We start from the raw sequence: 26,163 nt of genomic DNA on the forward strand, positions 1-26,163 counted from the left end.
TTAATTGTTAATAGAGTATTTTTACACTGTGGTTTTAGTAGCTTTACTTGTAGTGTACTGTAATATTTTCACAGTGTCGTAATAGTACTTTTACTGTAGAATACTTCCTCCAACACTGTTTGTTTGTTTTGTTTGTTTGTATAATTAAAAAGTCCTGAATTGAACTTGAGAGATATTTCCGCCCAGCTACTGACGTCATCACCGGGCTGGCTAATGATGCCTTCAAGGGTACTGGGAAATATGTCATTAACGATTTAATTGAGCGTCTGCAGGAAACAACAAAGCAAAAATATAAACCATACTTTCATTGCAGCTCACTAAATCTCAAATAAACTGCAATTAAAAGTTATTGCACCCTGTGGAGAGCTTAAAAATTCGACTAAATGTATTATTTAGTGAATATTGTTGTCCAAACAAACGACAAGATATCAGATAAACTTCCCAGGAAACAGTGTCACGGCGGCAAAAGGAAATACAAAAACAGATGCATAGGAAAGATGTGAGAAGTAACATAATAAAACTAAAATATCATAAATACATTATGAACATCTATCACATACTGTATATACCGAGCCTCGAGAGTGCCACCAGAATAATTATACTTTATTTTAAAATAAAAAAACCCAATAATTCAGTCTGTCTTTAGATGATGAATACATAATTGAATTATAAAATAAAGTTTGTGATCACTGTAATTTTAATTTATATGATTTAAGTTAAGATGGTTTAAATGTAATCTCTTTAAAGTGATTTAATAGCAAAGTCAATGACAATTCTGACTTTTTTTTAAACTGATTATATTATTATTATATTATATTATTGTATCATATAAATACAAACTTAAATATTTTATTTACATTAGCTCTTTTAAATCTATTAATCTCTGAATTGAAAGTGTATAATTATTCTAGTGGCACACACCAGGCTCCATATATATACAGCAAGAGCTACTAAAAAATAGAGGTACTGTATAAAGTCCAAAAATCGCAATATATCGTCTTGCTTACTGTATCACAATATATTGCAATATATTGAATCGTAAACCCTGTATCATGATACTTATCATATCGCTAGATTCTTGCCAATACACAGCCCTAATAACAATAATAATAATAAGAAGAAGAATATATCTGAGTTTCTCAGAATTCTAACTTTATAGTCGAGAATTTTCATTTTTATAGAAAATGCCTATGCTAGTAGTGAAAATGCAAATTGCATTATTGTATTTTAATTTAAAATTTGACCCAATGAATGCATATGTAAGTGGGAAATGCTATTGTGAGATTACATTTTCATTTTTATTTACTCCACTAAATAGGGATGCACCGATACCGATAATGGATCGGATATCAGGCGATACTAACTCAAATAGCTGGATCGGATATCGGTGACAATGGAGCCGATCTATTCAATTCAATTCTATGTTTATATACTATATACAGTATATTATACATTATTTACTGGAATTTTAATTCCTGTTTAAGATTTGACCAATTTGTTGCTGCATTAAAAAGGTTTACACATGAATTGTTTAAGAGAAAAAAGTTTTAATATTATGACAATAAAGTCATAGTATTATAAAGTAGTAATTTTACGTGTTATTTTAGAGGGGAAATGGAGCAGCGTGCCGTCTGTGTGAAAATGAGAAACGTGGAGCATCTTGTGAAGTTATACTTTAGTTTAGGTTTCACAGATAACCAAATACTTCATCTTTTGGCCCATCAGCACCACATTATCATCAGTATCAGGACCTTGAAAAAATTGTGCCATAAACTGCGTTTATTCCGAAGAAAGAACCACATGGACCTGATGGGCAAACTGCCTCTTTTGTGGAGGAGGAAATTACTTTTTTTCTCTTAAAGTTATGACTTTATTCTCGTAATATTTAGACTTTATTCACGTAATATTAAAGCTTTTTTCTTGTAAAGTTATGACTTTTTTCTAGTAATATTATGACTTTTTTTCCTCATAAAGTTATGACTTTATTCTCGTAATATTTCAACTTTATTCTTGTAATATTATGACTTTTTTCTTGTAAAGTTATGACTTTTTTCTAGTAATATTATGACTTTTTTTCTCGTAAAAATTATGACTTTTTCCTTGTAAAGTTATGACTTTATTTTCGAAATATTACGACTTTTTTTCTCATAAAGTTATGAGTTTATTCTTGTAATATTACGACTTTTTTTCTCGTAAAGTTATGACTTTTTTCTCGTAAAGTTATGACTTTATTCTGGTAACATTACAACTTTTTTTCTCGTAAAGTTATGACTTTATTCTGGTAATATTACGACTCTTTTTCTCGTAAAGTTATGACTTTATTCTGGTAATATTACAACTTTTCTTCTCGTAAAGTTATGACTTTATTCTGGTAATATTACAACTTTTCTTCTCATAAAGTTATGACTTTATTCTCGTAATATTACGACTCTTTTTCTTGAAATAGTATGACTTTATTCTCATTAAATTACGACTTTTTTCTCGTAAATCTATGACTTTATTATCGTCAAAATTTCAACTTTATTCTCGTAATATTACGACTTTTTTCCTCGTAAAGTTAAGACTTTATTCTCGTAATATAACAACTTTTTTTCTTGTTAAGTTATGACTTTATTCTCGTAATATTGAGACTTTTTTTTCTCTTGAAATAGTATGAGTTTATTCTCATTAAATTAAAACTTTTTTCTTGTGATATTATGACTTTATTCTCGAAATCTCAGATGGTTTTCCCCACCTCAATGTGGCCCTAATACTCTACCCCTATAGTTTTTGCTTCCATATCATTTCTGGTTCATTTTTTTATAATGTCCTAACATCGCTGTAAGTGTTGAGTTTAACGAGGCGACCTTGAACGCAGCGCAGGGATCAACCTGGAGGAGAGTAAAACTCGCTGCAACCTGAAAACAGAAAACAGCGAACACAACAAGTTCACTCAATAATGAGACTCTCCCGCTTCTACTACCGAGTCCGGAGCGTCCGGAGGCGTGTTTACTGATCGTGTTGGTGTCGGTTAACAACTTTTATTGGGGTATTTAGTCGACGTGTTGCGTTGTGTTGTTGTCGCTGCAGTTGAACCAGAGTTCTGCTTTCAGTCGGATGGAAGTCAGTGAGACAGGTCAGAGTTAAACAGACAGACAGGTCGGTTCAATGTCCACAGTCAACTGCGCTGAGGAGCTGGACTTCACTCTCATCTTTGAGGACGACGGCAGACAGACAGCAGGTACGTGTCATTTTGGCGACGTTAGTTAGACATTTGTCAACATGAAGCATGAAGCTAACGACGACTAGCGGCCGGAAGTAGAGCGCTGCGGCCTTCAAAATAAAACACGGAAACAGAATGTCTAGATCAGAGCCTTTATACCCATGATGTTTATACCTGCATGGATCAGAGTACTCAAATATTTTAGTAATAATACTACAGTGTAAAATAAAAGTAGTATACTTCAAGTTTATTTTATGTAGTAAACTTAAAGGTCCCCTATTATAAAAAAGTGATATTTTCATGTTTTTTATTATAAAGCAGGCTTAAGTCCTTTATAAATACTGTGAAAGTATTGAAACGCTTAATCCACAGGGAAATACACACAGCCCGTATTCAGAAACTCTGCACACGAAATAAGCTGTCAGGATTTTTGTCCATTTGTGATGTCACAAATATACAATATTTAGACCCTTTACACCAGGGGTGCACACACTTTTTCAGCATGCGAGCTACTTATAAAATGACCAAGTCAAAATGATCTACCTACTATAAAAATGCAAAACATATATTTATTTATAAATATATTGAGTATTCTTTATATGTACAATATATGTTGGTGTACCTTGCATAACTGCATGAACCCATATTGTACAATATAACTCTGTACATTTTTTGTCATTACCTTACTCTGATGACTTGCACTGAATGGAATCAGCCAGGGATGCATAGTCCGGACAGTAGCTGCTGATAGCCAGCCTCAAGCACACTTCCAAATGATCATCAGTCAAGGTGGAACGGTATTTGGACTTAATAATCTTCATGTGGGAAAAGGCTGACTCGCATAAATAAGTGGAGCCGAATAATGCAGTCAAGGAGGTAGCACATTTCCTCATGTTGAGGTACTTTTCCTCTGTGAGTAAGTTCCAGAACTGTCCATGAGCCCTGGACTTAAGCTGAATGTCAGCTCGTAGTGTCAAAATCTCATCCTCCACTCCAGATGAGTTCAGGTGAAACAGTGTTGCAATTTGTTGGCTGACGTCTATTAAAAAAAAAAAAAATAAAAAATTTAATTTTTTTTTTTTTTTTTTTTTAATGCTATGCGATCTACCCACACTACCTTTGCGATCGACCGGTAGATCGCGATCGACGTATTGGGCACCCCTGCTTTACACAGATTTAAACGTAAACATTCTAAATGTGTCCCAGTTTATTCCTGGTTGTAGTGTATGTGAATGTCATCAGCTGACAGGAAGTACACATGGACTCAAGCTGTTGCCTAGCAACGCAATTCTGTCGAAATGCACTAAAACAGAGTGTTTCAGACAGAGGGTAAATACAGGTATATTCAGACAGACAGTATGAGGAAAATAAAGTTTTTTTTGAACATTACAACATTACAACATGTTCTAGTAGAAACACAAAATACAAGTATGAACCTGAAAATGAGCACGATATGGGACCTTTAAGTAAAGCCTTTTACTTGTTATGTTTATAAAACTAGTGAGAAATGGTATTAAATGTTTTTACATGAAAAATGACTTAAAAGATCATCAAAATAGTTGCCAATTAATTATCAATGAATCAACTAATGATACATCAATTAATTGTTTCAGCTCTAGCGGAAACCTTCAAAATAAAACATGAAAACAGCAGGAAACAGAATGTCTAGATCAGAGCCTTTATACCTCCATGGATCAGAGCACTCAAATCTTTAGTAATAATACTACAGTGTAAAAATACTCTGTTACAAATACAACATTTTACTCAAGTAACCTTTTATATACTTTCACCTCTGTATATCTATACTTATCATTATGCATATACATTTACTACATTCCTATTAACATTCAGGTTATTCTTTTGCAATTTATATTAATTCATTTTCTATATATTATGTTATATTTTATCCCTTATTTTAAATTGCAGTATTTTATGTTTAGATTCTCGTTTTGTTTTTACTTAGGTGAACTTTTTCTTACATATTTAATGAGCGTTGTTGGAGGGACCTGAGATTTTCATTGCTACCGATCAAACTGTGACTGTTGTACTATTACATTTTCTCTCATTAGATTATTATAACTCATGCATTAATGTAAAAGCAGGATTTTACTGTTGTAGTTGGTAACACTGGAGCTCATTTAGAACTATTAACTAACGATTATTTTCATTATGGATTAATCTGCTGATTATTAATTGATTGTTTGGTTTGTAAAAATAGTGAAAATAGTGAGAAATGGCATCACAGTGACCCAGAGTGACACCTTCACTATGTTTGTTTAGTCCAACCAACAGTCCAAACCTCAACATTATTACTAATACATTAACATTATTAACATTATTACTAATACATTAACATTATTAACATGATTACTAATACATTAACATTATTAACATTATTACTAATACATTAACATTAATAACATGATTACTAATACATTAACATTATTAACATTATTACTAATACATTAACATTATTAACATGATTCCTAACACATTAGCATTATTAACATTATTACGAACACATTAACACATTAACATTATTACTGATATCAGTGTCTAATAATCACTAGCTGTTATGTGACTAACAACCAATCAGTCTGCCAATGATTTTATTGATTAAGCGATTAATGTTTAGAGTATTAAATGTTAGATAATTGTTAAAATCTCCCATCTCAGTTTCCCAGAGCTGACACATTTAAATTGCTTATTTTTCCTCATCCTTAATATAAAACCCAAAGAGTTTCAGTTTGTAATCATAAAAGTTAGGCACACATGGGAAATGCTGAGGTTTTGGGCTTTTTTACTTCCGAATAACTTAAAATATGAATTAAATAGTAAATAGTTGGTTATTAATTTTCTTTTGATTGACAATTCGATGAATAAACGAATAGTTTCAGCACTGCACTGCATCATTTTCTATGTGGATATCAGATCTGTAAAAGAAAACACTTTCACGTTGTTACTTGTTGTTACAGGATTTTACTTTGAAAATTGTGACAGGAAGTTGTGTTGTCTGATGTTAGTGGATGTGACACGTCCAGCTGTCTGCTGTTAAATTTAGGTGAATTTTAAAATGTGGATCAGGAGGTGAAGAAGTGACTAAATCAGTTTCCTCTAAAACCACTGAAAGCTACAGAGACTCTTTACAGAGTATTGATTAGTATTATTGATTAGTCTGCTGTAGTTTTAAAGTATTGATCAGTAGGTTGTTGGACAAGTTGCTGAAATTATTTAGGATCAGCTAATGTTAAACTCACAAAGCGGTTACTAGTTATATTTTAGGATTTAACTCACCAAAACTTTTATATTACTGGCAATCATATATTAAGATACAATGATATGAAATATCACCTATGAATAAAACAACTTTATTCATTATATCTGTCATTATATCTCATTATATATAACAATTTTTATCATTATTTACTACTCTCAGTAAGTCATTTTTCAGTCTTTTAATGGCACATTCTAGTGAAATTGGGATTTTTTTAAGAGACTCATTGAAGAAGAGGAACAGGGCTGCAACTTGTGATTATTTTTTTTAATATATATTAATTTGCAGATTATATTTTATAATCATTTGGTCTATAAAATGTCAGCAAATAGAGATATATTCCCATCACAGTTTGCCACTAACCAAGTTGACATCTACAAATGTGCTGACAGACCAAAACTGGCAAATATTCACATTTGAGAAGTTGGAAATGTTTTGTCGATAAATCGCAATTAATCAATTAATCATTCAAGTTCTTTATCAAGCAACAAGACTAATGCTGTGTTCAGACCAAGAGTGAGGCGAATTTTTGCCTCGTTTTACTCGCATGAGTTGGACCGACGGTAGCATTTGTGTTCATTCGTGCTAGACTCGCCGTAGAGGAGGAGGAGCTGGTCTCCATAGATACTTACTTTGGCTTTGAAGAGAGTGATATAGCAGATTCAGTTCCCCGTCAGAAAGGGCTGTCTGATGGCGAGGTAATGCGGTGGATGGACCCACCCTTTAATCACGATAATAATCCTCAGATTAATCAGTAATTTGTTGCAGCCTTGGATGAATAACGTAGACTGAGAGATAAAATTACTGTTTTTATGAATGGAGTCTGGTGGCTTTGAAGACGGCGATCTAACAGCTTCAGTTCCCTGTCAGAAAAGGCTGTCTGACGGCGAGGTAAAGCGGTGATAATACTCTAAATATAGCGTACACTTAAACTGATAAAATATGTTTTTCTGCTGCTCCTGTCCACAGCCGTTTTACCTCACCGTCAGACAGCCCTTTCTGACAGGAAACTGAAGCCGTTATATCGCTGTCTTCAAAGCCACCAGACTCCATTCACAAAAACAGTATTTTTACATCTCAGAACGCTGGAGTATACATACAACCCCACTTCAAAACAATCCAAACTAACCCTTTCAGTTATTTCCAAACTTATCACAGCTAACGTTGACTCAGCTAGTGCTAGTGTTCACATTATTCATAACCTTATTGATTAGTTTACTGTGGTAACCTACGTCTCAGCTTACGGCTGAGTGGGCGTTTCCATTTTAAAAACCTGGAAAAGAACGCAGATGGACTCGCCCTTTAATCATGTTAATACATCTCAGCTTTATCAGTGATGAAAATGTTTGTTTCAGACTGAAAAGATTGATTTCATACTTTTATCTGTACTTTTTTGTACCAATTTTGTCCACATGAAGCAGAGGTAATGTGAATATTTTGGCTGCTCAGATTATTCAAAGTTCAAATCCCTCACAAACTACATGACATCAAGCAGATAAAGGAACACGGTGGACTTCTCGGTTATAAAATATATGATACGATATACTTTATTGTCCCAGTAGGGAAATTTGTCTCGGACTCAAATGCTGCTCACATGACATGTCGTCTTATCATATAGCTATCACCTGGCTATAGATAGATAGATGGTGTGTAGATGTGTGTTGGGTGGTTGTGTTTCAGGCTCTGTACCGACAGACAGCGTGCTGCCGCCCCGCCCGTCTGCCGGCAGGTTTTACTTCCTGGTTTTCTAACCGCTCTGTGGCACCCAGCTGGTGGCGGGCATCGTCTCCTCCTCCTCCTCCTCCCCCTCCTCTGAGCACGTTGAGGGTCATTTGCAAAAAGAAGCAAGTGGAGCTGTTGAAGCAGATCACAGTTGTTGCTTTGACGCCTTTTTTGCATGCAGCCTGCAGTGTGTGTGTTAGAGCGACAAAGAGGGGTATTAATAGGAGGGTTGTGGTGAGGAGTGTGTGCAGCTGTGTGAACTAATTTACTGTTGTAGAAGTGTAGTGTAGTAGTCCAGTGCATGAACTACTAACTTCTGCCATAGTGTCACTGTACTGCTGCTGCTGACAGTTTAACATGTGACATAAGGGGCAGACCACTTCAGGTTACAATTACATCACACAGGCCGAGTAATAAAGTTGTGTAGTTTGACATAAATATGACATTAACGTATAAAGTTTAGAGAATAAATGTGGGGATGAAACAGGTTGTTGAGCTGCAACTAACATTGTCATTATCAATTCTAGGGATGCACGATTCAACTTTTTCAGTCCCAATACCGATACCTGGGCTTTGGGTATCGGCTGATACCAAGTACCGATCGATACCGAGTACCGATCGATACCGAGTACCGATCGATACCGAGTACCGATCGATACCGGTGTTTAATTGACAAGCTGTACGCCTCACTGTGAGGAAGTCACTGGGATCATTCTGTTATGTGTAAGGCAACATCAGGCTTGACTTAAACATTGCTTCCTGACTTTATAAAACAAAATGTAACAAATAAATACATAGATAGAAATTTACTGAATTGTTTTTTATTATTAAAATAATAAATTGTACACCAGCAATTGTGTAAAAAAAGAAATTACATTTCAAGTGTAAACCAGAATTAAAATTCCAAAATATAATATTTATAGTATATAAACATAGAATTGAATTGAATAGATCGGCCCCATTGTCACGATACCCGATCCAGCTGTTTGAGTCAGTATCGGCCCAGTATGCGATATCCGGTATTGGTATTGGTGCATCCCTAAAATTCATCTGCATCTAAACATTATTGTCATTATCAATCTCTAAGGTCCAAAGTGACATCTTAGTTCAAATGACACTTTGTTCGACCAACAGTCCAAAACTAAAAGATATTCAATTCGTACTGATATAAAACAGAAAAAGCAGCAAATTCTCACAATTAAGAAGCTGGAACCCAAGAATGTTTGGCATTTTTGCTAAAAGTTATCGATTCGTTTTCGATCAACTAATGGATAAATTGACTAATATTTCCTCACTAAATGTATTACTAGATAATAAAAGTACACAAAGAAATGTTGCTACTTGAAACAAAGAACTAGCACATTTAAAAGTAATACAACTTCAATATAATAAAACTATACTATAATATAATTATTAATCAATTATTTAAAGGGACTGTTTGTAACTTTTTAAGCGTATAAATGTAGCTGGTCGGCACACATGCGCGTTCGCATATGCGCGCTCACGTGTGGCCGGAGCCTCGTCTCCGCTGCCTGCTCTCGTAACTCGTTGAGGAGCCCCGCTGCTGAAGCCTACGCTGAGCAGGAAAAGCCAACACTAGGATCAGCATTGATTCATGGAGAGACCTTCGTCTGGTCAGCTAACATTACTGCCAAGCAGCTGAAATATAGAGTGATATTGTGCTTTTAGCTGACGTGTGTCGCCTCACTGTTTTGAGCGATGCTCGTTCATGTCTATGTAGAGCAAGCGCGAGCTTGACGCTGACTTTCGTTGATTTCAAGGCCACGGGTGTCGCTGTTAAGCAGCATTTCTGAATCTTACAAATAGTCCCTTTAAGGGATTAATCAATTATCAAAACCCTTAAAATATATAGAATCAGGCTATAATCGTTGCAGCTGTAGCTCAGGTGGTAGAGTGGATTGGTGGTTGGATTCCTGAGTCATCACACATGCCCATCACAAAAAGAAACCCAAACAAATACAGTTTACAGCAAAGGGAAACAGAGAAAATCTTATAATTCGTGTCAGTCATTTTTAAATTTTCTTCCTGTTGACTAATCATTTCAGCACCAGATGTCGTGGTGGACAAACGCCAAACAAGTTTGATATGAAGGAACCAAAATGTAAAGAGACGGAAGCAGAAGGCAGAAACTGATGCAGTAGATGTTGTCCTAAACAATAACCACACACATTAAATATCTTGCATTTGCTGTATGATTTTGTGTTAATATTTTATTTCATCAAAGTGTATAAAGTTTTAGGATGCTGTCGTTATTCCATACACCTCCTCTATAAAACACGGTGGGACCCTGTGATGCTTATTTATTTGTCAGTGTTATATGACTCAGTGTGCTGGTTGTATCCAGATGATAGATGAGTCCTAACTGTCAGGTGCAGCACTGAGGCTGCTGCCACATGGCAATAAAGAAGAAGCGTGTTTGCAATGCAAATGATGACACATTAACATGTTGGTTCCTCTCTTCCACCTCACAGGTCCAGAGCTCAATGTGAGGACACCTCCATCCTCCACTCAGGCTCTGGCCGAGCTGCTTGTCAGCCAGGGGCCGCCGAGTCACCCTCCATGTTTCCCCTACCAGCATGTCGGCTACCATTCGCAGGGGCCCCAGTACGTAGCCCAGGGGAACCTCAGAACCTTTGACTGCCCAAGTATCCAGATCACCTCCATCGCTCCTAACAATCATGTGGAGCTGGGCAGTAGCCAGGAAGTTTTGGCGTTGGGCGGGGCGGAGGGGGGCTACCCCGAGGCATCGTGGTCCAGAGGCCAGCTCTACCTGCCCCTGGACCCCTGCTACCGGGACCCGACGCTCTGCCCGAGCCCCTGCAGCAGCCTGTCCTCCAGGAGCTGGATGTCCGACCTGTCCTCCTGCGAGTCCTTCTCCCACGTCTACGACGATGTGGAGGGGGAGCTGCGTGATGCCGCCCGCCTCGCCCTGGGGTCACCCGTTGGGTCACCTGTGGGGTCACCGGGCTGCGGGGGCGGGGCCTTCGGGGTGGAGCTGTGGCAACAAAAATACCAACATCCTATAGCCATCAGTCCGGTGCTGTCGCCTCATCAGTCGCCCCGCCAGTCGCCCTGCCACTCCCCTCGCAACAGTGTCACCGAGGAGAGCTGGCTGAACCGCCGGCCCACCTCCAGGTACGTCTCCTCGTGGTTCTAATTAGTAACTTGATTTATTTAACTCTCATAGGGATCAAGATCTCTTCTCTTCTTCTGTGATCTTCTTGTCAGAAAGGAAGTCCATGCAATTTGAAATTTGTATTTTTTGTGTCAAATGTTGAGTATGAATCTTGATTCAACGCTGAAGCTGCTAATCCCAACTTCCCTTCTTTCTCAGGCCGTCATCCAGACCGACGTCCCCCTGCGGGAAGCGACGCCACTCCAGCGCCGACCCCCGCGCCCGCTCACCCTCCCCTCACCACTCTCCCAGCCCCACGCCAGGCGCCTCTCCACGGGGCAGCGTGACGGACGACAGCTGGGTGGGAAGCCCCGCCGGCCCCCTGGGGCCCCTCCTGATGTCCGGCTACCAGGAGCTGGACGTCCCCTCCAAGACCAGGAGGACATCGGGGACCCAGCTGGGCCTCTTGGCCGGTCAAGGAGACCCGGGGCTGGAGTCCTTCCTGGATTCTCCCGGGGAGGAGGGACGTGAGCAGGACGGCCTGGCTGATCTCTTCCTTCAGGTGCCCTCCCACTTCAGCTGGAACAAACCCAAACCTGGGAACCCCCCTCTCTTCAGGTTGGCATCATATTAATAGATAATATTACTTTTACATGTGCTACCTCTCTGAACATTAGGCAGCTTTTCTTTGTCTACTTTTATCATGTAGTTAATGAATTTAGTGCTGAAACGTCATTTAATCGATTTACAGCACTCTCATATCTACTGGTTACGTATAAAGCTACAGCCAGCAGCTGGTTAGCTTAGCTTCGCTTAGCACAAAGACTGGAAACAGCTAGCCTGGCTCTGTCCAAAGGTAATAAAATCCAGCTTCATATTTACCAGAGAGTGATATCAATCTTCTCAATCTATCTTCTCATCCTCTCATCTAGATAATCACACATTTTTTATCTGTTCAAAATGTATCTTAAAGGGAGATTTGTCAAGTATTTAATACTCAAATACACAAATATTCTGCTTTATGCAAATGTATGTATATATTTACTATTGGAAATCAGTTAACAACACAAAACAATGACAAATATTGTCCAGAAACCCTCACAGGTACTGCATTTAGCATAACAAATATGCTCAAATCATAACATGGCAAACTGCAGCCCAACAGGCAACAACAGCTGTCAGTGTGTCAGTGTGCTGACTTAACTATGACTTGCCCCAAACTGCATGTGATTATCATAAAGTGGGCTTGTCTGTAAAGGGGAGACTCGTGGGTACCCATAGAACCCATTTCCATTCACATATCTTGAGGTCAGAGGTCAAGGGACCTCTTGACCTCCAGTTTTTCCTCGCCAAAATTTAGCGAAGTTTGGAGCGTTATTTAACCTCCTAGTTTGTCGTGAAACGAGCCTGCCGAACTCCCTTCAGAGTTCCGCTACTTTAAGGAATAGTTTAAGTGACTGTTGTCATGCTGTTGTCTCTGCCCCCAGGACCTCGTCGCCCCCTCCTCTAGACTGGCCTCTGCCCAACCAGTTTGACCAGTGTGAGCTAAAGGTGGAGGTCCAGCCCAAGTCCTACCACAGGGCGCATTATGAGACGGAGGGCAGCAGAGGGTCCATTAAAGCAGCTACTGCAGGACATCCTGTCGTCAAAGTAAGTCCTCGCTTCTTAGTAACACACTCAGTTTCACTTGACCCTGATTTTCACCTAAATTATACAAGAATTAGATTATGTTTTGTCCCTGCACGTGGTTTCCTTGTAACTTTAGTCTTAAATGTTGTCTGGTTCCAGCTTCTAAAATGTGAGGATTTTCTACTTTTCTCTGGTTTATATAAATCGAATGGGAGGTTTGGGTTTAGACTGTTGGTTCAAAACAAACATTTAATGAATTGATCAGAGAGCGGCTGAGGTTGTGTTTTGCTCGTGGATCAGAGAACAGAGGCAGGCTGAGGCGAAGTAAAGCTCCATCAAGGCCTCGTATGTAACGGACACCAGCAGGGCTATTCTGGGGGTCACATTCTCAGATGAGCTTCCTGCTGCAACATGTGTAAAAACTCACAGGACTTTTATTTTACAGAGGGATGACAATAAAACCCTGCTATGGGAATCCATATTTTACATGTTTAGATTCATTTCTTTAATTTTGTGTCTTTTATTATGTATTCATTTATGTTTCATTTATTTGTTTCTTAATTTCCACAAGTCGTTGTAATTCACTTTTATTTGTTATCATTGTACAACAATATTTATCGGTCTTCTGAACTGTTCAGGGAGCTTTTTATACAGCAAATGCAAATAAAGGTTTCTTGCATTTCTTGAAGTAAATTTATCTTCCCTTACTCATGATGAAAGTTCGGTGCTTTTTTGAGAACAGCCGCTAGCCACTGTAATAATGGATATATTGGCTGTAATTCATCACTTTTATTAACCTATAATACATCCATGAGCTGTATGCTGTCAGCCTGTACCGTGGTGGATGTATTAACGTTAATTGATTTGTTGTTCACAGTGTCGCATTATCAGGGAAAAAATAGGGTCCGCCCCTCAGGTTTAGTAGTAGTAGCGCCATGTAGCGCTTCATTTCTCCCCGCCGTGGCTCCGGTCCCAAACAAACTGAAACATGATACAGCGTGCGTAGGCATTGCCTCATCGGCATGCATAATTGTCGGAAAGCATCAATACAGAGTTTTCCCTGCCTGCCAAAGTGGCAGATAGCCTTACGATTTTACCCACCACTGCCAACAATTTACCCGCATTTGGCAGGTGGCGGGGGCTAATTTCAGTCCCTGCAGTCAGTGTATGAAAACACCAGAACATGCTGCCAACATGCATCCACTCCACTCCGATTCAAAATCAGACTGATTCTATCTGAGATATCCCACATTTTATGTCTCACTCTTTCTGGAACTTTTTACACCTGAGTCTACGTCTAATCCTGTGGAGTCTAATCCTGTGGAGTGTGAAGATGCTTCATAACCTCTGAGTTTCAACGAGTCATAACCTCTGAGTTTCAACGAGTCAAAGTGACAGTTGAGATGTTTGGCAGCTGTTCATCACATCTGTATCTTTGTGTCTCCAGTTGATCGGATCCAACGAGCAGCCGCTCAGCCTGCTGTTGTTCATCGGCACCGCGGACGACCGCTACCTCCGCCCTCATTCCTTCTACCAGGTCCACCGAGTGACGGGGAAGACGGTCACCACTGCCTGCCAGGAGAAGATTATGGGTGGCACGAAAATCCTGGAGGTCCCTCTGCTTCCAGAAAACAGCATGTCCTGCAGGTAACAGAGGGTTGTGGAGTTTTCTGGTTGTTTTCATCCATGTTTTCATCGTCTAGCAGTCTTCTTTCCTGCCTTCTGCTGGTGCGTTACTACATTTCTTGGCACCAACAAACTGTTGATCAGTGTCTACATTATATATATTATGTAGCTTTTCAGACATGGCTATTCTTTTAGGTAAATGACACTGTCATCGACCAAAACATTGGATGATTTAACATGCAGGCAAAGCTAGCAACTAATGATGTGCTTCCAGCCAAAGTAAGACCTTCTCCAGTTCTTCGGTTCTTCTGTGTATCTTGATAAACTCTATGTCTTTTGGTTTTCTTGTCCACAGCATTGACTGTGCCGGCATCATGAAGCTGCGTAACGCCGACATCGAGCTGAAGAAAGGCGAGATGGATATCGGGAGGAAGAACACGAGGGTGCGAGTTGTGTTCAGGGTCGCCGTCCCTCAGCCGGACGGCCGAATGCTGTGGCTGCAGACTACGTCTAATCCTGTGGAGTGCTGTGAGTCACATCTACATCTGACTTTTGTCATTCAGAGCGACTTCCAGTGAGGTCAACAGTACGTTCAACAGAGAGTCATAGTTTTTAGTTCCTTCATTTCGAAACCAAACTATTGTCAAACGGAGGAGGAACTTCATGCGATGTGAGGTATTGCTTCATGCTTGTGCAGATCATAATCAGTGAGTTTTTTTTTCTTACAGCTGAGTGAATATTTCCTCTGTCTCAAAGTAAATGTGGTTATGCTGTTGTCTGCCATGTTGCATGGAGAAACGACAGAGATATTTAAATTAGGGCTGTCAAAGTTAACGTGATAATAAAGCGTTAATGCAAATTCGTTTTTCACATTAACAGAACTTGTGATTTTTAGGTTGTAGTAGGCTCAGTTTTAAAGCTAGAGTGAAGATACTGGTATCATATGAAACTAGAAAACCTAAGGAATCCACTGGTACCGACCATGTCATACTAGCTTGTCATGAAGGAGGCTAAATAAATAACTAACTAACTCCAAACTTGCGCTAAATTTTGGCGAGGAAAAACTGTCATGGCCATTTTCAACGGGGTCCCTTGACCTGAAAATGGCTTCTATGGGTACCCACGAGCCTCCCCATGCTAAATGTGAGGTACCTGTGAGGGTTTCTGGACAATATTTGTCATTGTTTTGTGTTGATAATGGATTTCCAATAATAAATATATTTGTATAAATCTGTATATTTGCCCACTCCTATGTTGATAAGAGTCTTAAATACTTGACAAATCTCCCTTTAAGGTACATTTTGAATTCATTTGCGATTAAATGTGGTTAAATATTTTAATCGATTGACAGCCCTAATTTAAATACCATCTGGTGTTTCAGCCCAGCGCTCGGGCCAGGAGCTTCCTCAGGTGGAGAGCTTCAGTCCAGCCAGCTGCTCCGTGGACGGAGGAGAGGAGCTGCTCATCATCGGATCCAACATCTCCACACAGTCCAGGGTTGTTTTCATGGAGAAAGGGCCTGGTGAGATCGGTTTACGCTCATTTACTGCACATTAAATACGTTAACATCAGATGAATGACGAGTTTTTTTAACGAACATGTTTTGTCCCCTCAGATGGAAGATCACTGTGGGAAATGGACGCCAGAATTGTGACAGAAAAAAGCAGCGGAGTAAGTAGAAACATTATCTAAAAAACACCATGAAAATATGTTTTACATTTTAAAATACCAGTGTTCATAGATAAGATTAACGTCCATTATTATTATTATTATTATTATAATTATTTTTATTATTATTATTATTATTATTTTTAGGTTTTTATATAATTCTGTAGTTTTCCAGTGATGTTCCTTATGTATTCAAATCAAACATTAAAATTCCCAACATTAAAATTTGGGAAAATTTTCCCGAGGTCTAAATCTAAAAAAATGTATGGCGGTTGTTATGCTCCCAGTTGAACTAACGTGGACGCCATTTTAGTTCAGATCAGAAAGTCACACAATAACACAAACATACTAACCGATCGATGCAGCGGTAGACCAGCAACTCCCCTGTTCTGAGGGGTTAAATTACTGTTTTTATGAATGGAGTTTGGTGGCTTTGAAGACGGCGATATATCAGCTTCAGTTCCCCGTCAGAAAGGGCTGTGTGACGACAAGGTAAAGCGGTGAAAATATTCTAAATATAGCGTACACTTAAACTGATATAGATTTATTTTAAGGTGACTAAAATACGTTTTTCTGCTGCTCCCGTCCACAGCCGCTTTACCTCGCTGTCAGACAGCCCTTTCTGGCTGGGAACTGAAGCCGTTATATCGCTCTTTTCAAAGCCACCAGACTCCATTCATAATAGCAGTAATTTTACCTCTCAGAACACGGGAGTATACATACAACCCCACTTCAAAACATCCAAACTAACCCTTTCAGTTATTTCCAAACTTACACAGCTAACGTTGACTCAGCTAGTGCTGGTGTTCACATTATTCATAACCTAATTGATTAGCTTACTGTGGTAACCCTACGTCACTGCTTTTTGCTGACGGCTGAGTGGACGTTTACGTGTAAAAAAAAAAATCAGAGACAAAATTGGGATGTGTGAGATACAAAACATGAAATATGGGGATAATAAAATATAAAATGTGCCATATATGAAATGTGTAACTATAAAACATAAAATATATATTTAAAAACATTAGAATACATTTATACATTATAACAAGGAAGACAGGTCATGAGAGACAGTGGTTCCCAATCCTCTGGTGGTACTAATAATTATAGAGCTTAATAGGCTGTCTGTGCATCTTTCATCATCACTCCCGGTCGTCCCACAACAACAGGATGCTGATGTTGAACTAAAGTAGGTCATCAGTGTGCCATCAGTCCTTCATCACCCGCTCCGTTACTCAGTGTGTGTGTGTGTGTGTGTGTGTGTGCTGTGTTCCCATTACTGCTGCAACCAGCTAACCAGCTAGATAACATCCAAGTGTTTGACCTAATTAGAGCCTAACCTTTATGTCGGTTGTGATACCACAGAGAGAAATATCTCCCTCAGGAGTTAATATAGTTCATCAGGTGGACAAAAACACGACTCAGTGGTGGAAAGGAGGAGATTTACTCAACTACTGTACTAAGGTACAATGTTTGAGATACTTGTACTTTACTTTTTATTTTCATAGTTTGCTACTTTCTACCTCTCCTCCACTACATCTCAGAGGTAAATATTGTACTTTTTACTGCACTACATTTATTTAACAGGTGTGGCTACTTTTCAGATAGCGATTTGGATGGATGGATGGATGGATGGATGGATGGATGGATGGATGGATGGATGGATGGATTTTATTGATCCCAAAATGGGAAATTGTTGTGTTACAGCAGCGGGTTATCCAGGTAATGCACAGGAACAGTAAATATACATATCAACACTGGAGATAAATATCTATAGTACACACAATATAAAAAATATATTAGAATACACTATAAATATACCAGAGTACTACAACTGGCTTAGAAAATATAAACACAGAACAACAATAAAATATTATATACAATAGCAAAGTGGCAATGACATACTATATACATTTTATTTTACATAAAAAACACTTTTTTTATTTTTAAATGTTTTACTTTAAGTCCCACTATTTAGTACGGCGGCATATTAGGGCCATCATAGGTTAAAAAAAGGAAAATTGCGGAGCCCGGGGAGGGAGGTAATATTCTGAGAAAAATCACACATTTCCAAGAAAAAAACCCTCAAATCAGTATTTAGTTTAAGTCCGGATGCTGCTGGTAGTCTGGTGATTCTTGGCTAAAATCACAAGTATTTCCTTATTGATAAATCCGACTACAAAATATAATTTGATGAGGTCATCCACTGCAGGCTTAATACACGGCAAGCGGCGTCGTCTGTGGTGTGATGAGGTTGATCCAACTTTGTAAACTGAAGCTTGGTTGTGGTTCTTTGACAAAAAAACCCCACAATTTTTCTGATTTTTTTTTTCTCGCAAATTTATGACTTTATAATATCAGAGTTTATTCACGTTTTTTCCTTGTAAATTTACGACTTTAATCTTGTAAGATCAGAGTTTTTCTCTCTGAATTTTACCCCCCTCCCCTGCTTCTGTAATTCTTTTTTTTTTTTACCTACAATGGCTCTAATACGCCGTCGTACATTTAGCAATTAATACAACATTTAATGAATCAGAATTTGTTCATTTGGCTAGTACATACTTACAAGGAATTTAACTTCAGTTTAATGCATTTCTCTATGTGTACTTACACAGAAATATAAATAACAGCTAGGAACAAGGACAACAAAGCTAGACAGATAAATGTGAGGAATAGACAGGACTGTTATGTACACAAGTGGTGGAAAAAAATAGGTTTATATATGAATATTTTATGAATATAGAGCACCAATGACCAACAATAAAATAAGAATAAAATAAAAATGTCTATATACAAGTCAAGTGTTCATTAAGGGTAAACCATACAAATAGTGCAAAGAAATAAATACTGAATGGATATACATGGGCTGGATTATGTACAGTATATACATGTATATACATGTCTATACTTCTGTATGTACAACGTGTAGGATTTATATTGGCAGTGACAGCTGATATGTACATATTTAAAAACCGTTAGTGGATTAAAGAGTGAAAGAATTAAAATTATAACGGCAGCAGTGGATATTTTGGTATTAAATGGTTTTTAACACACAATAATATAATTATTAAATAATAATAATATAGTTGTTCGCAGCTTTAAGGACGTTTTAAAGTGTTCATTAATGTACAGTATTAGTCAGAAATGACTATCTTCACCTAGGAAGGACATATGTTATATTATTACAGCTGTGTTTTACCCTCTTATTATTCATTATGTGTTTATACAGCAGCATACTGGTATGGGTGTCCACAGGAGGAGTTGCAGTTGAGGACAAATACAATACTTTACTACTAGTACTAGTACTTTAACTTGAGTAAAGGATCTGATTACTTCTTTCACCACTGCCAACGGGATGATGATGTTGCTGGATGTGTAACTAGGCAGCTGTTTGCTAACAAGTTCGCCCTAACAACGAGGTGATGTCACACTTCTGTCTTTGTCAGATTATTGTGGAGTTCTTTTGCCCTCAAGTGGCCAAAAATGGATTATTGCAGCTTTAATTCAGCTTTGTTTACTTACACATGTGCTGTATATCACGAGATGTTCTGTTATGTAATGAGCTGAGGGAATACAGAAAGCTCACAAAGCTTTCTGGATCAAATGTTCCCTTTTTGAAGGGTCGATCTCAGATATTCACTCTAGTTTTTGGAGCATTTAAACGTCACTCAATATGGCGACGAGGATTCCCTCGAGAGGAAGTAGAAAGAGGAAGTTAACGAGAGCTTGTTGAGACCACAAAGAGTCAGAGAGGAGAGGGGGGGCGATGAAGGAGTCACCGTAGCATCACTGAACATCTTTAGTAGATGTACTTGGATGGGAGTGAGACTCTTATTGTTTATTTACTTTTGTTTCATTACCTTCAATATAATGAAAAATGTGTTTCTGTTACATGTTCTCCTTTTGTAATCTAGCAGATGTTGCAATGACACAAACTACATTTTTGTTTATTTTTATGTTGAAATCATATGTGTTGAAATCATATGTTGCTGACGCATTTTACTGTCATGTGGCTCAGGGTAAGGTGTGGCAGAGAATGCACTATAACTATGCACATAGTAGGGCTGCACAATTAATTGAATATTTATTGGGATCACGATTTTGGCTTCCCACAATTAAATGAACATGATCACCGAGTTTTTTTCTCGTCAATTTGTGACCTTAATCTCAAAGAATTTCTGAGTTTTTTCTCTCAAATTTATGATTATATTAATCTCAGAGACTATTATATTAATAGAAGTTTTTTCTTGTGAATTAGTGATTTTTTTTTTTCTCTGAAATGTATGAATTTAATCTTTGAAATTCTGAGTATTTTCTCAGAATATTAGTCCCCTCCACCGGCTCTGTAATCTAATTTTTTTTACCTACAGTGTCCCTAATACGCCGTCGTACATTTAGCATCTCTACAAGACAGGGGCACATAAAGCAGATAAAATAAATATAATTTCGCGGCCTCTGGGTGCCTCGGGGTGCCTTCGGGTAGGGGAAGGGGAGTTGCCTGCTTTGCCTGAAGGTGTGAAAAAAAATCATAGTAGCTGTGTGACAGATATTTAAGTTTTAAATGAACTCCAAAGTTAAGTTTTGTTTTTAAATCCTTTTAATGTGAAATGTATAAACCCAAAGAGGAAAATCATTGTCATCATGTCAGAGACGTGTTTTTGTTTTTCAGTAGTATTTAATCTGGTAGATTAATGTCTCTGTGTGTCTGTGTTTCAGTCCAGCATCGTGGTGGAGGTTCCTCCTTACAATAAGAAGACAACAGATCCGGTCCAGGTCCAGTTCTACGTCTCAAACGGGAAGAGAAAAAGAAGTCTGACTCAGAGTTTGACCTACCTGCCTGGAGTCAGACGTCACCTCCCTGCTGCTGCTGCTGGAGTCAAACAGGAGCGCTGGGAGACGGACCACATCTCCCACAATCCACCTAGCTTCTGCCACGACCGAGTGCTCGGCCCAGACATGGTTTATTATGATTCCCGTGACCTCCCGGTGCATTGTGGTCCTCCTTCACAGAGCGTGCCTCGTCTTCATCACCCCCCTCCCTCCTCTGTCCACCTTCAGACCTCCTTAATGTTTCCTCACACCTCCTCCATCCCTCTTCACATCTCCTCCTTGTCCTCTCAGACCTCCTCAGTCCCCCTTCAGACCTTGATTCCTCTTCAGACCTGCATCATGCCTCAGCAGACCTTCACCGTCTCCCCTCAGACCTCCTCCCTCCCTCCTCAAATCTCCACGCTGCCTCCCCAGGCCTCTTCGGTGCCCCTTCAGACCTTCACCGCCCCCCCTCCCACCTCCTCCGGTGGACCTCAGAGGGAACACCCTCCATCTCTGAGCTCCAGAAGAGCCTTTGTGACCCCTGCTGACCCCCAGAACGACTCTCCGCTCTCCAGCCCAGGAGAGACGCCGAGCATCAAGCAGGAGCCGGAAGACCGGCCAAATCTGGGATCCTTGGGCCTCCAGGAGATCACGCTGGATGACGGTAGGAAGCTGGCTCTACTCATTCATTAACAATGAACCCCTGTAGGTTTGAAAGGCGGCTCTGACGTTTGTTGAGGGCAGCGTTAGTTAGATTTAAAAGATAAAAGATTCTTTTAAAAAACTCCAAAACACCCACAGAAACATCTCAAACTTCTCCTGCAGCATGATCGACTTCAATACCGTTGATCCGTCCGTATATTCAGCAGGTTTCAAACAGACACCTGTTGCTAGGTATAACAGACCGTTGCTATGGGTGCGGTTCTGATGGACCGTTTTTGTGTCGAATTATTGATTTGAAGTAAGTAGCCGTGTAAAAAGAGAACTGAATCCTCTTTCAAATGAACTGACAATGTAAATGCAAAAAGAAGTGAGTCCCTTTTCTGTTGTTCCACTTTAAGAGGACTGAGTTTGGTTCGTTTAAAAAGGACGATATGTGAAGACACCCATAAACTTGTGGGATCTGGTCCTGGGACTCAGATCTGGATCTCATATAACCAGAGCTCCCTGTGTGTTCCCTGCAGCTGTGTGTCTGCTGGCCTCATGAGGGTTGTGTCTGTGTCCGTCTGTCCACAGCGGCTCTGTGATGTTGGTTATTTATACGTCGGGGCCTCTGTGTGTGTGTGTGTGTGTGTGTGTGTGTGTGTGTGTGTGTGTGTGTGTGTGTGTGTGTGAGTGAATACTGTGTTTCTCTCTGATCCGGGTTAATAATAGCTGTGTCTGCTTGTTGCTGCTCTGAATGATGCAGATGGGGGTTAAATTTGTTGCTGCGCCTCAGTTGGCGGGCAGCAGCTGTCGTCGGGCCTCTGACCCTCTGCCTAGCCGCCCCTCCCCCCCATCCTCCTCGCCTCCTCGCCTTTCAGCTTGACTTTGACCTCAGCAGCCTAAACTGGTGCTGCTGGAGAAACGTCTGAGGCCGCTCACAGGATTAAAACCACTGTGACTGCAGCGGTTTAATGATTATTACTGGTACCCAGTAGAGATTGATTTGGTGATTTGAAGGTCGTTTGTGACCCTTCGTCACAGGTTGTATGTGTGAACGGGTTGTGTCCAGGTCAACTAAGGAGTGGCTCTGTTTGTTTTATTTGATGGATTTATTGAAGAGATAGAATTATCCAGTAAAGCAAAAAGCAAAGATTAGATCAAAAAGTGAACGTGTAGCAGACGAATGTTTTCTCTTCTTTGCTATCTTGTTATCGTACTCGTCTTTTGACCTCACACATTTATCTTGAGAGCCCTCCGGTTGGGAAGCCATCGATCGGTTCAAACTGGGACGAATCTTAATGGGAAGTTTTTTAGAAGTCCGAGAAAAAACTTGGATATTCTCTGAGATTATAAAGTCATAAATTTGTTCAAAAAAATTCTGTTTTTTTGGTCAAGGAACCACATCGCTTTACATTGCAAGGTTGGATCAACCTCATCACACCACAGACGCCACCGTTAAAAACGGCGGTAATTTGAGCCGTCGAGTGCAAAATCTATTAATTATATTAGTATTTATTTATGTTGATAAAAGAACACAGAAAGAACATGAAAGAAAACATGTATATGTATCTTTCAGGACCTTTGCCTCACTCAGAGATCGTCCGTCAGAGAGGACATCAGAAACATCAATCTCAAGGATTTATCAGATAACTCATTGTCAAAATAAAACATACAACAGGTCTAACATACGGACAAAATTCAATGTATATCGATGTCAGCATTATGTTCATAAAATAACACAAAGAACATGAAAGAAAACGCGTATAATGGACCTTCACCTGGCTCCGAGGCCGTCCTTAATAAAAATGGTAAATGCAAAAGTAGCCGACAGAAGTATAGCACGTCATAAACTCCAGCTGATGTCGGGGTGATAACGGTGTAATTCACTTGTTATATCGGCGGAATTGGTTTTCCTGCTCCAAACTATTGTTATTATATTGGCCTTTAACCTTTAATCCACTGACCTCTGGTTTGTTTTGATTCATGAGCTTCAGGTTTCACAGCAGAGTTATGTATAGACTGAATAGACTCAGCAGAGCAGCTTTATTACTGCTACTACTACTAATAATAAACTCAATCATTTCTCACCTCCACTGAGAGCCCGGCATGTGTCACACACTAAAGTACTGGTTTCTGATGTTGAATCAGTTTGTAGGTATCAGTGGAGTAGTTTTGATTACAAGATGCCGAACGTGTTGCTTAAGACATTTTATCTCTTTTACAACCACATACAAACCTGTCGAGGTAAATTTAGTCGGCACTAAACGCGTCATCACAAGTCAAATGTAGTAAATAATGTTTAGTTTGTGTCAAGCTGCTCCCTCCTGTGGCTGAGCTGAAACACAGAATCTAGTTTATTTCCCTGAATTCGTTTAGAGCATGCTGTTTAATATCATTTCTGTTTGGTGATTTGAGCAAAAAAACGTCCATTTCATATTATTTTCTGTGGTGTTTACGACACTAGAGGTGTTTACCCCACCCTCTCGCCAACACGTGACAAGAAAATCTGAAGAAATTATGAATTAAAACATTCCAATGAAAGGTTACTTATCAATATATTTATTTTCAATGAATAATTTAGTCTGTAAAATGCCAAAAGATTTACTTCGAAGTACCAGAGTCCAGAGTGATGTCTTTAAATCGCATTAGATTGATCAACATTCAAAAACGAATTTTCTAGTATTTTCCCCAACTGCAAATTCTCATTTAAATGTTTTCTTTTAATGATTTCCAACTGTGAACCACATGAATCTCCTTGACAATTTAATGATACCAAAGAACGTAAATTGCTAAGAAGTGAAAGTCAATTGTTACAGCAACTCACTTGCCCGAATTAAACACATCGGAGCTGATGATGGAAGTAAATTTAGATATAGGTATCGATTGCTCTCAAAATCTGTGTGCTGGATTTTTCTAACTTCCATTTATGTCCATCACTCACTTTAAAAAGTCTAATAAATAAATAAGTAAGTAATTAAATAGTTATAATAGTATGAATTTTTATAATATTTTATTGTTAAACACAGGACATTTCAGCAGAGACGTTAAATATGACAATAGAATAGAATAGAATAGTTTTACTTTTGTACGTCACTTTGTAGGCGCACGTTTTACTGGCGTCCGGTAGTCGCTTTCAGTCCAAAATGGCGGAAGCGTAGCTCTGCTGCTGGGCGGTGATTGACTTTCACTTCTAATCAATATACGTTCTTTGGCTGCAGAACAAACTAAATTTGAGTTAAGAATTGTTCTTGTCAAAACACTTTAAAATTGTAAACAAAGGTTGTACAAACTTAGAAAAGTCTGTATGCCTAAAGCAAACTGTTGTTATAGATAATCCTGTCTCCTGTTTTTGTTGCAGTGAGCGAGATAATCGGCAGAGACATCGGCAGTCTGAGCAGCAGCGCCCAGCCCGACCAGTTTGACCAGTACCACCAGTACGACTGGGAGCACAAGTCCAGTGACGCTGCCTCACCGTTCAGTGGAGGCCGTCAGTAGTCGCTCTGCTTCCTCAGGATACGACTGCAGAGCTTCTTCTACGGTTTCGCTTCTTCTTGGACAAAAACAAACCGACGGTCACGTTTGCACAAAGTGCATCAAACTGACCTGCAAGTGCCTGAAAACCAATCAGCAGCCTCTCGTCTCATCAGGTGTCACATCACATCACTGTTTCCTCGTCTGTCTCAGGAATTTTAGTGGGAAGCCGACTCGTACCTCTCCGACAAACCAAAGATGTTGTAGCTTTTCATGAATTGTAGAACACAACAAAAGGGCTGAAATTCAACTTTTACATAATCAGAACAATGAGAGGCTAAAGTAAATCATTATTTATTGGCCAGTTAATTAAGAAATCTATTTTTGATACTCTGGATCTGATCCAGTAAAAAAGCTAAAAAGTCCTTCAGCTGATCATTTACATTTTTTATAGCTTGGTTTTTCTCTCTGTACGGTTTACATTTTCCTTCGCTGAATTACAATAATGCTGTTCAACCTGAACTGTTTTGGTGTGAAGCTTAAGACAGTGAATTATAGAAATGTATCATGAGGTTGAAGTAAAAAGAAAAGAAAATATTGGCTATGTTTTGACAAATAATTTGTTGTAAAATACTTTATTCTGTGTTCTAGGTTTTAGAACCAGCATCTCTTCTGGAGTTTAGATATTGTCACATACATCTTTCCAACAGTTATAGTTCAGGTGTTTCTCAGTGTGGTTGTATGAGCTACTTCTCCATAGTCAGCGTATTACCTACAGTAGATGTAGATAAACAGACAGGAGCACCAGCACGGGAGCAATGTACTGTAAAATAATCAGTTTAATCAGTTTAAGTGTACGCTATAAATATTTTCACCTCTTCACCTCGCTGTCAGACAGCCGTTTACGACGGGGAACTGAAGTTATTTAGTTATTTATCTATGCCCTCTTCAAAGCCTCCACGATATCTTTGGTTTCAT

The 26,163-nt window shown here is 39.0% G+C and overlaps 1 protein-coding gene and 1 long non-coding RNA gene across 2 annotated transcripts; one reads left to right on the forward strand and one right to left on the reverse strand.

The window, feature by feature from the left end:
• Nucleotides 1-2,842: 2,842 nt before the first annotated feature.
• Nucleotides 2,843-25,900, forward strand: LOC119486285 (nuclear factor of activated T-cells, cytoplasmic 3-like). The gene is made up of 10 exons (XM_037766305.1): nucleotides 2,843-3,220; nucleotides 10,691-11,354; nucleotides 11,554-11,952; nucleotides 12,822-12,984; nucleotides 14,411-14,610; nucleotides 14,945-15,117; nucleotides 15,971-16,111; nucleotides 16,205-16,260; nucleotides 20,974-21,733; nucleotides 25,073-25,900. The coding sequence occupies exons 1-10, from the start codon at nucleotides 3,148-3,150 to the stop codon at nucleotides 25,207-25,209; spliced, it is 2,766 nt and encodes a 921-aa protein (XP_037622233.1). The 5' UTR covers nucleotides 2,843-3,147; the 3' UTR covers nucleotides 25,210-25,900.
• Nucleotides 7,565-18,631, reverse strand: LOC119486390. The gene is made up of 3 exons (XR_005206521.1): nucleotides 17,117-18,631; nucleotides 15,956-15,958; nucleotides 7,565-7,710 (listed from the first exon to the last, which is right to left on the reverse strand). It is a non-coding gene; the product is annotated as an uncharacterized LOC119486390 (long non-coding RNA).
• Nucleotides 25,901-26,163: the final 263 nt, after the last annotated feature.

This window comes from Sebastes umbrosus, chromosome 4, assembly GCF_015220745.1.
Source record: "Sebastes umbrosus isolate fSebUmb1 chromosome 4, fSebUmb1.pri, whole genome shotgun sequence".
Lineage (NCBI taxonomy): Eukaryota > Metazoa > Chordata > Actinopteri > Perciformes > Sebastidae > Sebastes > Sebastes umbrosus.